The following is a 16,601-nucleotide window of genomic DNA, read 5'->3' on the forward strand; positions in this document are numbered from 1 at the left end:
TACAATAATTATGGGCTATAAAAATATAACAGAGCCAAAAGTTAATATACTGACAATAAACTGATCATACATGTACAAACTTCGAAGAGTATGGTCATACTTTGGTTCATTATAGGAGCACTGTGATCTTGCAAACCATAAAATATAGTCTCCTTGGAAGGCAATAATTCAATATCTATTGAAAGCTGTGCAAGAGGTTTAGCAGGCAAAAACATAGCAAAGGTATTAGGAGGATCTTTGATATCTAAACAACGAAACATATTATCAGTCCAATTGCATAGTATCACATAGTGTTACTGAAGAATATTATTAAAATAGAAGCTGATCTCAGAATTGGGGAACACCCCATCAGATCTTGTGAAAACCTCATCCAATGCATGCAGAAAAGAAATTGATTATTTGCTAAGTGTTGAAAAGAAGTTGAGAACTTCTATGCATCAACCAAAGCGATGCTGGAGGTTGAGAAACACACACAAAGAAGACAGGAGCACGAGTGACAGGTACCTGAACACACTTCAGATATCCTGCAGTTGACAACAGCCGTTGCTTTGATGACTCCACATCATCGAAAGCATGATTCTCCATAATTCCATCTGCATGGGAAGGCTCACTTAGCAGCACTAGTTTTGAAGCAAAAGTGATTGCATCATCCACACTAATTGTTTCCATTGGAACAGAGAGAGTAGATAAAACATGCTCGAAAAGCCCAGATGAATCAGCTGCTCCGTATAAAAGAGTGGCCTCATTCCGCATCTTCTTGTATGTTCTTGTTAGCTCAGAATAAGGATGAACTGAACCCTTTGTAGGAAATGCTGGATCAGAACATGACAGCAAATCTAAAAGAAGTTTTTGAAGAGGATGGGCAAGGCCAAGCAAGATGGCTTGCATCTTAGATGAAGCTTGGTTTTTCAGCTCTTTAAACCAGGCAGCCAGGACCATTGAGGACACCTAGACCAATGAAAAATAGAATTTCCATAGAGTAAAAACTGAGTTAAACTGACCCACCTTGAAAAAATAAATAGCCAAAAGTATAAAATGTCAAGCTACCTGCCGCTGTACGCCTGATAAAGAATTCAGCTCATTCAACAGTAGCTCAATTATATATTGCACTGACAACTCTGGCAACCTGGATGCAAAAACACCCAATGCTTCCGATGTAGTTACCCTAGTATGGGTGACTGATTTTTCACTGTCTGCACCTACAATTATCTTTGTTGAATTGATGGCAACATCTGCACCTTGCTCTTGCAACGGAATCCCTTTCCCACACTGTAAATCGAAATTTCCACGAGAATTATTCTCTCCCTTTACAGCCCTCATCTTTGCAGCAGCTCTGAATTGGCTTTTCCTCGGTAAAGTTACAGGCCAAAACATTTTTGTAGCATCTAATGCAGAACCATATGTAGTTGTGGACAGTTCCAGCCACGAAGAAAAATAGGACCTTGCAGCACCCAAGTCCTGGCTGGGACACTGAAAATAAAAACTTGAAATCAGTATTGTTTTTGTAGAATATTAAGAAAGCAAAAAACCTAAAATTGGAAAACACAAACCTGAAGAAGAAGCCTCCAGACCCTTTCGGAACATCGCAAAATCTCATCATTTGCTTCAAGAAGCAAGTTTTGAAAAACGATTTGAAGTGTCTCACCCAAAATAGAAGCAGGCCAGAAACTAACCAATGTGGACTCTGATGAGCAACTATGTGCAGCTTCGAGCAACCTCTCCTGTTCATGATGTTATGAATTAAAAGCTAAACTACATCTAAATAGCACATTCGGAGTTACTGAAATATAAGGCACAGATATCAAATGACACTGATGACACTCAAATATCTTTCTTCAGAATTGATATACTACGGGCTTTCCCTGCAATGGTAGGACAAAGTGCAAACACAAAGGAATGCAGGCACATAAACACTCAGAAGAATAAACGCAAACCCATGCAGACACGCAAGCATACAGATACACCTGCCTGTGTAACATGGATACTTTTACAAAGCCCCCATATCAGTCTCCTACCAGTACTTGGGTACTCCTAAGCATGGTTTGAAAACCCAGTGATTCGGGAAGTGACTCAGGAATCGGCTCGTCCTGTACAGACTCGTGACTCGGGTGGGTCAACTCGGTGACTCATCCAGGTTTTGTTAACTTTTAGTTTTATACAAGAAATAATGCATTATTATCAGATAAATGCAAAAACACTTAGAGAATGGCATCATTACTTCTAAAATCACTAAATAAATCAGATAACATCATGCTACGTTGCAACTAAGCTACATCTAGTCATTCAGTAACGAAACTGAACTACAACTATGTCATCTAGCCATACAATCATAGTCATATTGAATCAATGACGCTAACACTATAAGCCTGGCAAAAAAACTTACGAAAAGTGAAGAAAAACAGAAAAAACCTTCTTGTGGGCATGGGAGAGAGAGCTTTGTTTTCAGGTGAGTGAAAGCGTGAGATCGAGGGAAAAAAGAAAAACATAAAAAAACCCAAAAACAGAGCTGCAATTTCTTGTAATAAATCCTAAAGAGATAAGGAAAACCCCCAAAAAAGAGCAAATCCTTTTTCGGTAGAGAGAGAGAGACGCAGACACATTTTTTGCAGTTGCGGGCTGGCAAGATGGTTGTTGGAAATGTGAAAACCCCAAAAGAAAACATAAAAAAATAAGAAAAAGTGAGAGAGAGAAATGAGGATCTGATCTTAACTCGCCACCCAGACGTCATTGTTGCCAAATATTTCGTTGGAAAAATTTGCCGGAGGCCAGATTCCTTTCACACCTTGCTGCCACAGGAGGAGTGGGGAGTGGGACAGAGCTTCGGGAGGAAAGGAACAAGCTGAAGAGGAGGAAACCCTCATATCGGGTTTTGTTAGCCCTTTTATAGTTTCTGCATATACCACCATAGTTGGCAAACTCGTGACTTGGATTAGGATCGCCCAACCCTTGACTTGCGAGTTAGCGGGTTGACTCGGTAACTCGGACGAGTTAGGACTATGCATTTTCCAGTGTTAAGATATGGAAAAAATCAAAATCCATACTATATAATCACTAAATTTAGCACATCACATCAATGACTAAGTAATATAACTATTCAACTATACATAATTGTTAATATTTATGATTTAAAAACATATGATTCCTTATAACAAGTATTCTTTTATAGGAATTATGCATTAAAACCACAAAATGCATGACAAAAAACACATAAGAAGCATGCAGATAAGTGGTCCGGAATCGGTGACCCAGTTGGGGTCTGAATCTGGGTCGACTCAGGAGATTACCGAGTTCACTCACCGGGTTTGCCAACTATGTGTGCCACTGCATGACCCGGCCGAGTCACTAATCAGTCAGTTGACTTGGCCGAGTCAACCTAGTCTTGGGCGAAGTCAGGGCGAGTTTATGTGCAGAACAAGCCTGCACACTGGATTGACCTAGTAAATGGGCGATCCGGGCTGAGTCAACAAGTTGAATCGGCGAGTTTTCAAACATAATTCTTGAGTACCTGTCATCTAAGCTTCAAACTTAACCAATTGTATCCATCTTATGATCCCGATAGTTATTAAGCACAATTCTGCTTTTTTATATGCTTTGATATATATAAATATATATATATATATATGGGATAGCATTTGCTACCCTAGTGGGTAAGGAACTCCTTAGTTGGAACTCATAGGGGGGGGGGGGATGTTTTTACCAAATCTGACTTCATGGATGTGTTCAGCATGGTCAAAATAGTAGGAATTGACCCTTTGAACATAGTTTTTTTATGTAAAAATATAATTTTTAAGTTTAAAAAATAGGTAAATTGTAAGTCGTTAATTTTTCAACCCACATTAAATCTGACATATATCAGAAAAACATGATCCAAAGGTCAGTTTCTTATCGGCAATATTTTGAAAATATCGCGACAGTATCTGTTGTTTCAAGGTAGCCGATAATATCGGGAATATCTTGCACCAAAAGCTATGTCACATGGATGCGGGTGCGGCGATGCGGCACTTTAAAAAAACTTGGGTGCGGGGGTGCGGCTGTACGGGAGGGTATATATATATATATATATATATATATATATATATATATATATATATATATATATATATAATTTTTAAGTTTTAACAGCTAGCATCAGTAACACTAATGAAATAAAAAATAATTATCATAATATCATCATGCATGCAATAAATAATTAACAATCTACAATTCTATTCTCCATCATAAAAACTAACACCACAGTTAATTCAACCTAACTATTTTATAGAAACAATCAAATAAGTAAAGCAGAAAAGAAGTAAATTATATAGTATACTAATAAAAGAAGTCAAGAACCAATTTGGTTCAAACTTATTCGATTCAAACCTACTGATTAAGTTAGAATCGGTTGGTTCAGGCTAATTCAGCTTGATTCTGACAACATTGAAGCAAACCATAAGTTGATAACACCACACAACCCCAGCCCAGTTTGGTCATGCCAAGAGGGAACCAACTTGTATTTGTGAATGAGTTAGGCCAGGTCAATCAAATATACCCAACCCATCCACATCTTTAGCTGTAGGATGCAAAGTTAATAATAAAAACACACAGTCTAGAGTTTGGCATAATCCATTAAAGGAATAGCCACCCCTAGATCTGGACCATGCAAAAGGATTGGATCTAAGCCAGATCCAGTTTGATTCAAATCCAAATCTGAAGTGGACAGCAATCCTGAATCTAAATCTTGATCCAAACTTAGATCCAATGTGGTATAGTTGAATTAGATTCAATGTGTAAATGATAGAACTAGATGCAATTAAAAAGTAAAAGATATCTGATTTGACCGGAACCAAATGTGGATTAAACAGAAAATACCAATATGAATTTAGATCACAATATGAAGTAGTCTGATCATGTAGGTCCTGCTTGAAAAGAAGTCATCACCGTGTATATGTCTGACCCGATCCATTTATATATTGGATCGGGTCCAGACCCAATTGGTGTATATGTAAATTAACATGTACAAAAGGGGTATTTTTGTACCCTAGTTTTACTTTACTTAATACATTTAATAGAATGATAGGGTCAGCCGATCATTGACTGAACCCCTTTCTCTGAAATCTCTCTCTCTTCTCTCTCTCTCTCTCCCCTCTCTCTCTTTCTCTGTGACAGGCAAACGTGGAGATCGAAGGCTCCTTTCTTTCATGGTATCAGAGCAGCATGACGACTGTGCGTGAAGAGCTGCCTTCGTTTCACGGTGGCTCGATTTCACGGTAAAAGACAGATCCTTTTCACGGTGATTGTTTCACGGTGACAGTCGATCCTTTCTGAAAGTTTTTCACGGTGAGTTCGTGATTCTAAATCGACCCTTTCTGGAAGTATTCACGGTGAGTTCGTGATTTTGAAAAATATATTTCTGAGTTCGTAATTCTGAAACTGTTGTTTCGTGGGTTCTGGAAGTATTTATGCTGTGTGAAAAATATTTTTGAGTTCGTGATTCTGAAACTACTGTTTTCGTGGATTCTGGAACTGCTGTGCGTGATTCTAAAACTGCTATTTTCGTGGGTTCTGGAACTACTGTATCTCTCATGTTGGAATAGTTGTGCGTGATTCCAAAACTGATGTTTTCGTGGGTTCTGGAACTGTTGTATCTCCCATCTTTGTTGATCTATACCTAAGTGTCAGCCGAGTGCCCTGTCAGCCGAGACCTCGGCTGTGATATACCTAAAACCTTGTTAGTCGAGTCCTCTGCTGTGATATACCTAAGTGTCAGTCCAGGTTTTCATGGATTCCTCTTATGGACAGTCATGTCTGTCCTCAAACTTTCTCGGTCAACTAGTCTCTGAAAAATTGAATAACTCCAATTTCTTAACCTGGAAAAGACAGATCATTCCATTTATAAAGAGTCAGGACCTCTCTGGTCATCTGAATGGATCTGTTCCACCGCCTCCAGAATTCCTCTCATAGGAAAAGGGGAACGATAAAGGAGAACAATATGTTGTTCTTCTTAAGAACCCAGAATATGTTACTTGGATGAAGAGGGATCAATCGTTAGTGGCCTACATCACTTCAACTCTCTCACAGGAAGTCCTTATTGCTCTTCCTGATGATTGTTCGGCCAAGGAACTGTGGGATGAGTTAGTTCAGACGTATTCACAAATTTCTGAGGCAAGAATTATGTATCTTAAGCGATAGTTTCAAATGCTGAAGAAAGATTTCATGTCTGTTATGGAATACTTGAACAAAATGAAAGGCATCACGGACCAGCTGGCTGTTGTTGGGTGTCTTGTCAGTGAAAAGGATAAAGTACAACAAACCTTGAGTGGATTGGGGTCAGACTATCATGTTATGACGACTACCTTATTATGTTTACCAGAACTTCCAAAGTTTGAAGATCTTCATGCGAAATTATTGCAATATGAGATGACTCTTAAAGGATCTTCTGAAGATTCTCATGGGAATTCAGGAACACAAGATGTGCTGGCTATGGGAATGAATTATAGCCGAGGACGAGGAAGATCTTTTCGAGGAAAAGGAGGCCAAGGGAGAAACACCTATGGAGGTCGTGGCATACTTTCGACACCCAATATACAAGGACAAAGACCCATTCCCACTTATTTTCTATGCAACAAGAAAGGACACATTAAAGCAAATCGTTGGTTTAATCCTCAAAACAAAGGGAAAGCTCCACAAGCAGAGGCTAGGAAGGATGGAGAAGTAAAGGAGTTGTTGTTGGCAGCCTTGGCAGGATTGAATATGAAGCAAAATGATAAAGGAATTTGGTATGTCGACTCTGGAGCAGCTACTCATGTCACAGGTGATGTAGGTAAACTCTTGACTCTTACTCCTTATGTTGGTAAGAATAGCATAGTCACAGGAGATGGATCTCATCACTCAATCTCACATACTGGAAATGCCATTATATCAATGTCAAAGTCCTCTCTTAAACTTCCAAATGTCATCCATGCACCTAATATTCAAAAGAACATTGTTTCTATCTCAAAACTTGTTGATGATGCCAATGCTTCAGTTGAATTTACTCCCTCTTCTGTTTATGTCAAGGATCTTCGCACGAGGAAGACATTCGCTGAAGGAAAACGATGGGGCAACATGTATATCTTTCAAGAAGATCCTTCCTCCATTCATTCCGACTATTCATCCTTGAAGCCTCACCAACGTCAATTTTTTTATTCTGATTTTATATTTAATATTTTTGAATGTAATAAGCCAAGACTTTGGCATAGTCGTCTTGGCCATTGTGGTCGTCATTTTATTGAAAAACTTGTCTTGAATAATTTTATTCCTAAGTCCAGTCTGAGTTCAGAGGTCGTTGATACAAAGTGTTCTAGTTGTCTTTTATGTAAGAGTCATGTCTTACCATTTGCTTTCATCAATAAAAGAGCTTCAAGGCCATTTGAGGTCATTTGTTCAGATGTCTGGGGTCCTGCCCCAATTACTTCTCTTTCTGGCAGTAAATACTATCTTATTTTCATTGATAGTTACTCACGTTATACTTGGATATTTTTTATGAAGCACAAATCAGAAGTTTTTGGATTGTTCCAAAGATTTCATTCTTTTGTTCAAAATCATTTCTCTACCAACATTCTCAATTTTCAGTGTGATGGAGGAGGTGAATTCTCCTCAAATGACTTTGTTGGTTTCCTTCGACATAATGGGATAAAGAGAAGAGTGTCTTGCCCGCATACACCTCAACAAAATGGGATTGTTGAGAGGAAGCATCGACATATTATAGAGACTGCAATGAGCATGATGCACGGGAGCAATCTTCCTGTATCATTATGGACTGAGGCCTTTCACTCCACAGTCCATGTGATAAATCCATTGCCCATGAGTATCTTAGAAAATAAGTCACCAGATTTCTCTCTTTTTGGCATACAACCTAATCAAGGTTGTTAAATGCGATGAGGCGAAGCGAGGCGTTGAGCCTGCGCTTCGCCTCTGAGGCGTACGCCTCAGGTACTGAGGCGTACGCCTCTCACAACTGGAATGGAAGTGAAGCGGTGGGAGGGGAGGCAGTAAGAGAAGGACCACCCGCCCAGCTGGTACGGAAGCGAGGGATATGTCGGTCGTCCGGTAGTCGGAGAAGACTGAGCAGCAGCTGCAGCACAGCAACTCCGGTGGTCGGTGGTCACAACTGGTCGGAGGTTGATGAGGGGCGCATCACAGCAACGCCTCAGTACCTTGAGCGTGCGCCTCGCCTCTGAGGCGTACGCTTCAGGTACTGAGGCGTACGCCTCTCACAACATTGAACCTAATTATCATGCATTACGTGTGTTTGGGTTTGTTTGCTATGTTCACAATGACAGCTCACTCAGACACAAGTTCCAAGATAAAGCCTTAAAATGCAGGTTTATAGGATATGCAAAAGACTACAAAGGATACAGGTGCTATGATCCTCTGAGTAAGAGTGTCAAGATATCAAGGAATGTAATTTTCGATGAGATGAACTTTGATGCTCAGGATGCTAATTCAACCCTTCATGCTGATAACTCAAGCCCCAGCATTGAGGTATACTACCCATGGTTAAATTCAGAACTTTTTTCAAATGGTAAAGTAGACTGTCCAGAAAATTGCAGTCAGAAGGAGACACATGAGGAATCAGCAAATGGAACTCAAACGGAAGAAACTGTTCCACATGTCTTGGAACCAGCAAGGTATAAAGGTATTGTGTACACCCGGCGAGAGAAAGAGCCCTCATTCGTCTCTTGTACGAGTACGGATCCATCTTCACAGACAATGGATATCAGAAGATCCTCACGGATTCGACATCCACTTGACAGGTGGATAAGTTATAAAAAAAATTCATTGGATTTTCAGTTGTTTTTGACATCCATAAGTAAAGAGGAAGAGCCCCTCATGTTCTATCAAGCTGCGAGCTCTAAAAGATGGGTAGAAGCAATGAATGAAGAAATGGAAGCTCTACATGAATGTGGAACATGGGAGATTGTACTCAGGCCACAAAACAGAAATGTTGTTGGGTCAAAATGGGTGTACAAGATAAAGTATAAACCAGACGGGAGCATTGAAAGGTACAAGGCTAAACTTGTAGCCAAGGGATTTACACAAGAGGAAGGCCAAGACTTTGATGAAACTTTCAGTCCTGTAGTTAAAATGGGGACCATTCGCATTGTGTTGGGTCTAGCCATTAAATATGGATGGACATTGAGCCAACTGGATGTAAAAAATGCTTTTTTGCACGGGGATTTAAAAGAGGAAGTTTACATGGAACAACCCACTGAATATGCAGAACGAGAAGTCAAAGAATATGTATGCAATTTAAAGAGAGCACTCTATGGTTTGAAACAAGCCTCTCGTTCCTAATTCAACAGTTTTTCTCTAGAGATACAACAACATGGCTTCTCTCGGTCCCTTCTAGATCACTCATTATTTATTCACAATGAACAAGGAGTCACTACTTTCCTATTAATATATGTAGATGACATCATCATCACAGGGAACTGTAAAAGTCACATTGAGCAGGTGAAGAAGTTATTAAATCAGAGATTTAAGATGAAAGATTTGGGAGAGCTGCGATATTTTCTTGGGGTAGAAGTTGATAAAAGAAATGATACACTCACCCTTACTCAGCACAAATACACGTTGGACATTCTCAGCAGAGCAGGCATGACAGATTGTAAGCCGTTGACAACTCCAAGTGTCATTCATCAGAAACTGAGTTCAAAAGAAGGGGACATATATGAAGATCCCACTAAGTATCGCAGCTTAGTTGGCATGTTGCAATATCTAACTTTTACTAGACCTGATATAGTATATTCGGTTAACCAGGTATCCTGGTTTGTGCATGAACCTCGTATGTCACATATGGAGGCAGTCAAACGTATACTTCGTTACCTGAAGGGTACAATTAGTGATGGGATGGTATACAAGAAAAGGGAATTAGATCCAGGCGGGCCATGAGGGCCATGAGATCGTCACTTATGCTGATGCTGATTGGGCAGGTGATCCAGACGAACGACGATCAGTATCCGGTTATTGCAGCTTCATTGGGACAAACTTGATATCCTGGAGCAGTAGAAAACAAAAGGTGGTTGCTAGATCGAGCACTGAGGTTGAATACAGATCCATGGCCACTGCCACGGCCGAGGCTACATGGATAAGACATCTCCTGACAAAAATGGGAGAATCGATTGCTCGGTCACTATTGTTGTGTGACAATCAAAGTGACATCAACATGTCCTTCAATCCCATCCACCATAGTCGAGCAAAGCACATTGAAATAGATCAACATTTTATTAGAAAAAAGGTTGAAGATAAAGAGATTGAGCCTATGTATGTGCCAACTGAAAAACAAGTTGCTGACATTCTCACTAAAGGGTTGACGAAGGACAGATTTTGATTTCTGAAAAGCAAGTTGTGCATGGTGGCCGAAAAGAAGTCATCACCGTGTATATGTCTGACCCGATCCATTTATATATTGGATCGGGTTCAGACCCAATTGGTGTATATGTAAATTAACATGTACAAAAGGGGTATTTTTGTACCCTAGCTTTACTTTACTTAATACATTTAATAGAATGATAGGGTCAGCCGATCATTGACTGAACCCCTTTCTCTGAAATCTCTCTCTCTTCTCTCTCTCTCTCTCTCCCCTCTCTCTCTTTCTCTGTGACAGGTAAACGTGGAGATTGAAGGCTCCTTTCTTTCACTGATCCCATCCGAATGCATTCAAAGCTTACGCTAATCGGATACACATTACGTTTAACCAAAGTTGGATCTTGTTGGTTCTATAATCGGATCTGGATTCGGATGTAAGATACTGAGACCGAACCCGGATCCGATGTGTATCTTTTCTTAAGAAATCGGTTTAATTGGATACAGGCTAGTTCGGATATCCGACCCAAAACCAAACCGCTGACTCGGGAATTCTCGGGATATTCAAACGCCACGAGAAGGGCAAAGTTTCCAAAACGAGGCAAACCCAAATGTCCATCTCAATTTAGTTAATTCATCGGAACTCAAACCCTGGTTAATTTGGACCTAATGTTAGCCGATGCCACATAGACGTAGAGAGAGAGACGAACAAGCAGTAAAACGAAGCAAGAGCAAACCCTAGAATTCTCGACACGTCTCGATCGTTGGATCCGTCCGCCCCATCCCTTCCCGACAGTCGATTCTCGCCGATCTCGAGCGGAATCTCTCAGCTTCTTCCCCCTATTTCGGATTTTCGGAGGTACGTCGTCTGTCGCATTGGTTCTGGTTTTGGTTCTGCTTCTCCCGTCTCTGGTTTTCATTTCTCAGATCTGCTTCGTTTTTTCCTCTTCTTCGGGATTTCGATTTGATTTGGGAATTCTATAGTGTTTTGACCTAATCCTCATCTTAGCCCATTTCACAGGGCTCTTTTTTTTAAGTCCAAAATTTGGACATTTATGACCCTCGGTGCATTGACCTCACCCAGGGATAGGTTGACAGCACTGGGTGCCGCACCCGCATCGCGTTACGTCGAATCAACGCGGGTGCGGCATCTGGTTGGTCGAATCCCTGTGACATTGACCAAAAGTTAAAAATATTGTGTCAATATCATTATATTTTTGGGGAAAAACTCATATTTCTTGCATTTCCTATATTTTTGTTTCTTTTATATTTTTAAAACCTTTTATAAATTGTTTCTTTATATTTTTGAAAAAATTATGCAAAACTTATTATTTTCTTATCTTTTTTTGTTATTATTTATAATTTTCAAATTTTTAAACTCTTGAGATTTTTTTGAAAACAAACAAACTTTTGAAAATCTCTCTGAGAAAAACCCTCGATGAGAAACTACCTTGAACGATATAGCGGACTATGCTACTAAACTTAACATGTATATCAAATCTGGAGGGTCAAATGAGCAAAAAAGTGGAGAAAATAAAAAATATTACATTTTCTCACTAGCAACAACAACTACGCCTTCATCCCAAAACAATTGGGGTCGGCGATATGAACCAAAAAAGAAAATTATTCTGGGTCTTCCAGATGAATCCTTCTCCTCCAATCATTTCTATCCAAAGTCATGTCCTCGGTGAGGTTCAAAGCATTCATATCCATTCCTATCATCTCCATCCAAGTCTTCTTAGGCCTACCCCAACCTCTTTTCACTAATATATTTTCCCATTTCTCCATCCTTCTAACTGGAGCATCACTAGGCTTTCGCCGAATATGTCCAAACCACCGTAAATGATTCTCGCTCAGCTTATTTTCAATGGATGCAACGCCTACCTTCTTACGTATTTCCTCGTTTTGAATCTTATCTTTTATTGTATTTCCACACATTCATCTAAGTATACTCATCTCAGCTACACTCATTTTTTGAATATGATGTCTCTTGGCAGCCCAACATTCCATACCATATAGTAAAGCGGGCATAATTGTCGTCCTATAAAACTTTTCCTTCAACCGCAATGGCATTCTACGATCGCACAACACTCCAGTTGCACTTTTCCATTTCATCCACCCAACCTTTATCCTATGATTTACATCTCCATCAATTTCTCCATACTTTTGAATGATAGATCCCAAATATTTGAAACAGTCATCCACCGGTATTTCTTACTCACCAAGTTGTTAGTTTTGGATCATGGATCCGACCCGCACCACATTCCAAGGATCCATCTTGGGATGCGTGGGCGGTGGCATGTTTGCAATTAGTTTTTACTTCTTGTGTAATGTTATACTATGTACAATACTTATAAATATTAAGTAAAAGAGGGAAAACCCTATTGTCGCCGACCCCTCTCTTCTCTCTTTACCTCATCTCTAACCCTTGCAGGTGGATATTTCTGACATGGTATCAAAGCATAGGCGCGGAAATCAATCATCTAGAAGGCCTCTAAAGACCAACACGTGCTGCTAAAGAACGTAGGTTTATTTTTGTCCCTTCTTCCTTAATCAGTTTTGCTTCTCTCCTCCTTTTTCTTATAAATCTTTCACGTCATTCCAGTTTTTCTTTTTTTTTGGTTCTTCTCATTCTCAATATTTCTGGTACGCACGTTACCTTTTTCTGGTTCGCTGAAATAACATCATGTTTCAGTCTGCCGAGTTTTTGTTTTCTCCCCAAAATATTTCTGATTCTTTCCCTTTTTCTGGTTGGCACGTTACTATTCTATGTGTAACGTGTGTGCTGATATCTTTTTCAGCACACAGCAGCATTGGTGCTTCCTTTTCTCTGTGTAACGTGTGTGCTGATATCTTTTTCAGCACCCAGCAGCATTGCTGTTTCTTTTTCTTTGTGTAACGTGTGTGCTGGTATCATTTTCAGCACACAGCAGCATTGTTGTTTTCCGCTTTCTCTGAATAACGTATGTGGTGATATTATTTTCAGCACACAGCATTGTTGTCTCCTCTTCAATACACTGTTAGAACAGTTTTTGGCTTCTCATTCTTCATACAATCCATGGATTCCAAGTTGAACCCTAGTTTTCTTACTCACCTCATGACCCACAAGTTATCTCATGATAACTACTTACTTTGGAAACGTCAGATTGTGCCTTTTATTCGCAGACATGGTCTTTATGGGCATCTAGATGGGCGATCACCCGCCCCACCTACACATATCATGCAAGAAATAACAGGTGAAGATGGGAAGGTGAGTCAACTTCGAACCACCAATCCTGCTTATGACATATGGGTACAACGGGATCAGACATTAGTTGCTTACATAACTTCCACACTTTCTGGTCGTGTTTTACAAACTATTTCTGATGATCAATCTGCTGCCGAGTTGTGGAATGGACTAGCTCATTCCTTTTCTCAGGTTTCTGAATCTCGGGCTTTGCAACTCAAGTGGCAATTCCAATCCATGCGAAAAGGAAACAAATCTATTACAGAGTTCATGGGGGATGTCAGGGTTATTAGAGATTAGTTAGCTGCCATTGGAAGTCCTGTATCAGATAAGGACATGGTACAACAGGTATTAGGTAGCCTTGGACCTGACTATCGCATGTTTTGCACAGCACTCCAGGTTGTCTCAGTTCTTCCATGTTTTGATGATCTTCAATCTAAGCTTTTGCAATATGAGGTCAGTTTAAATCAAGAACACGCGTCAGATGATATGCATCCTGTGATTATGGCACATACGTCTATTCAAACAGGAGCCTTATTTACTCCTCGTCCAAATGGAACAACTATAAACAAAGGAGGATTACTACCTACACCAGCTGGAGGAGGCCTTGGCTCAGGCAGTGTACCACGAGGGGGACGTGTTCCTACTTGTTTTCTATGCAACAAGCGGGGACATGTTAAAGCAAATTGTTGGTACAATCCTCAAAACCGAAACAAAACAGGGAGGTCAGGGCAGAGGGCAACTCTGACGTTTGCACGCACTCCTCAGGGACAAGTTCTTCCACAAGACGTACAAAATATCCTTATGACTACTTTCAATCAAATGAACTTGCGTCAAAATGATGATGGTATATGGTATATTGATTCAGGGGCAGCAGCACATGTTACTTTTGATGCAGGTAAATTTTCTCACTTGACTCCTTACACTGGAAATGGCACTATAGTCATAGGAGATGGATCTCACCACCCCATCTCTCACACTGGAAATGTCTCCCTTTCTTTGCCTGAATCTCAATTACCCTTGTCAAATGTCTTACTCACGCCTGCTATTCAAAAGAATATTCTATTTGTGTCTAAATTAGTTGATGAAACAAATTCTTCCGTTGAATTTACTCCTTTTGTTTATCTTATGGATCTTCACCAAGAAGACGCTCGCTAAAGGTGAACGGTGCGGGAACATGTACGTCTTTGAAGAATCTCATGTGCCTTTGAAGATGTCGTCTTCCGTAGCCGTGGCTTCTTCAGCTCCTTCCTTTCCAATATTTTTGAGTCGATCCACAGATCATAGTTCTTCATCTAGAGTCTTAAAACTAAATAAGCCAGACTTATGGCATCTTCGTTTGGGTCATTGTAGTCAAGTTTTTCTTCACAAGTTGTCTGCTAAAGGTCTAATACCCGCAGTCAGTTTAGAGTCAAAATGTCCAAGTTGTCATTTATGCAAAAGTCATGTAGTTCCTTTTCATAGTATCAATAAAAGAGCAACAAAGCCTTTTGAGATTATATGCTCAGATGTTTGGGGTCTTGTGCCCACTGCCTCTCTTTCTGGATCTCGATACTATGTACTCTTTCTTGATTCTTACACTCGTTTTAGTTGGATTTACTTCATGAAAAACAAACATGAAGTTTTCAAGTTGTTTAAACAGTTTCATGCACTAATCCAAAACCAATTCAATACCAATGTTGTATATTTCCAGTGTGATGGGGGGAGAATACATATCCCATGATTTTAGTGAATATTTGAAGGAGCATGACATTACACGTAACATTTCTTGCCCTCATACCCCTCAACAAAATGGAGTAGCTGAGAGAAAACGCAGGCATATTGTTGAGACAGCCTTGAGCATGATGCACGTTGTGGGTATTCCCTTCTCTCTTTGGACCGAGGCTTTCCATACAGCTGTTTACGTTATCAACAGGTTGCCCATGACCATCCTTCAAGATAATTCTCCATACTTTGTTTTTTATAATTGTCATCCATCATATGAAGAACTACATCCTTTTGGTTGTGTAACATTGATCATTCATTGAGAAATAAGTTTCAAGACAGAGTTGTACAGTGCAAGTTTCTTGGGTATGCAGATGACTATAAGGGATACAGGTGTTATGATCCTCATACAGGCAAAATTCGGGTATCTAGAAATGTTTTTGATGATGAAAATTTTGACACTCTGGGTTCGTCTTCCACAAATACACAGGACAGTTATGATCCTTGGCTTAGTGACTCACTTTTATATGACTTGTTGCCTTATGAGGATTCATCTTTATTGACAGACAATGAACCATATGCTTTCGATGTGGAACCGCATATGGAAGACATTCCTCCTACAACAACATCCTCACGTTTTTCTGGTCTTGATTATTCTCGTAGAGCTCATCCAGTCAATGATGAGACTCCTCTACGACGTTCCACTCAGTTTAGACATCCTATAGATCGTTGGGTAAGTTATAACAATTTCTCTTTGGATTTTCAAACATTTCTAACGAGAGTGTCCCAAGAAACAGAACCTTCCTCTTTTCATGATGTTGTACATTCCCGTGCCTGGGTAGAGGCGATGAATGAGGAAATGGAAGCATTGCATAAATGCAATACATGGGAAATTGTACCAAGGCCAGATAACAAGAATGTTGTAGGGTCCAAATGGGTGTACAAGATCAAGCACAAACCGGATGACAGTGTTGAGCGCTATAAATCTCGTCTAGTCGCACGAGGCTTCACACAGCAGTATGGGCAGGACTACGATGAAACGTTCAGCCCAATCGTAAAATTGGACACCGTCAGGATTATCATTGCATTGGCATTACAACATGGACGGTCACTCAGTCAACTTGATGCTAAAAATGCCTTTTTGCATGGTGAACTAAAGGAAGAAGTTTACATGGAGCAGCCACCTGGTTATAGTATGCATGATTCATCCAATTGGGTATGTAAACTTCGACGCTCTCTTTACGGCTTGAAACAAGCTTCTCGATCTTGGTTTGAGAGTTTTTCCACGGAGATCCAGCATCATGGGTTCACTAAAAGTGTTCTAGATCATTCATTGTTCATATTC

At 40.0% G+C, this 16,601-nt stretch overlaps 1 protein-coding gene across 3 annotated transcripts in view; it reads right to left on the reverse strand.

Moving 5' to 3' along the window:
* Window positions 1-16,601, reverse strand: part of LOC149843037 (TATA-binding protein-associated factor BTAF1-like) — a 136,145-nt gene that overhangs the window by 18,472 nt on the left and 101,072 nt on the right. For all 3 annotated transcript variants that reach the window (XM_089999552.1, XM_089999553.1, XM_089999554.1), the window contains 3 exons: window positions 1,551-1,721; window positions 1,048-1,470; window positions 505-948 (listed from right to left, as the gene is read on the reverse strand). In XM_089999552.1, coding sequence (XP_089855678.1) covers window positions 505-948; window positions 1,048-1,470; window positions 1,551-1,721 — 1,038 coding nt within the window. The remainder of the gene's footprint in view (window positions 1-504; window positions 949-1,047; window positions 1,471-1,550; window positions 1,722-16,601) is intronic.

Source organism: Nuphar pumila, chromosome 3 (assembly GCF_984573655.1).
Source record: "Nuphar pumila chromosome 3, dmNupPumi1.hap1.1, whole genome shotgun sequence".
Classification (NCBI taxonomy): Eukaryota; Viridiplantae; Streptophyta; class Magnoliopsida; order Nymphaeales; family Nymphaeaceae; genus Nuphar; species Nuphar pumila.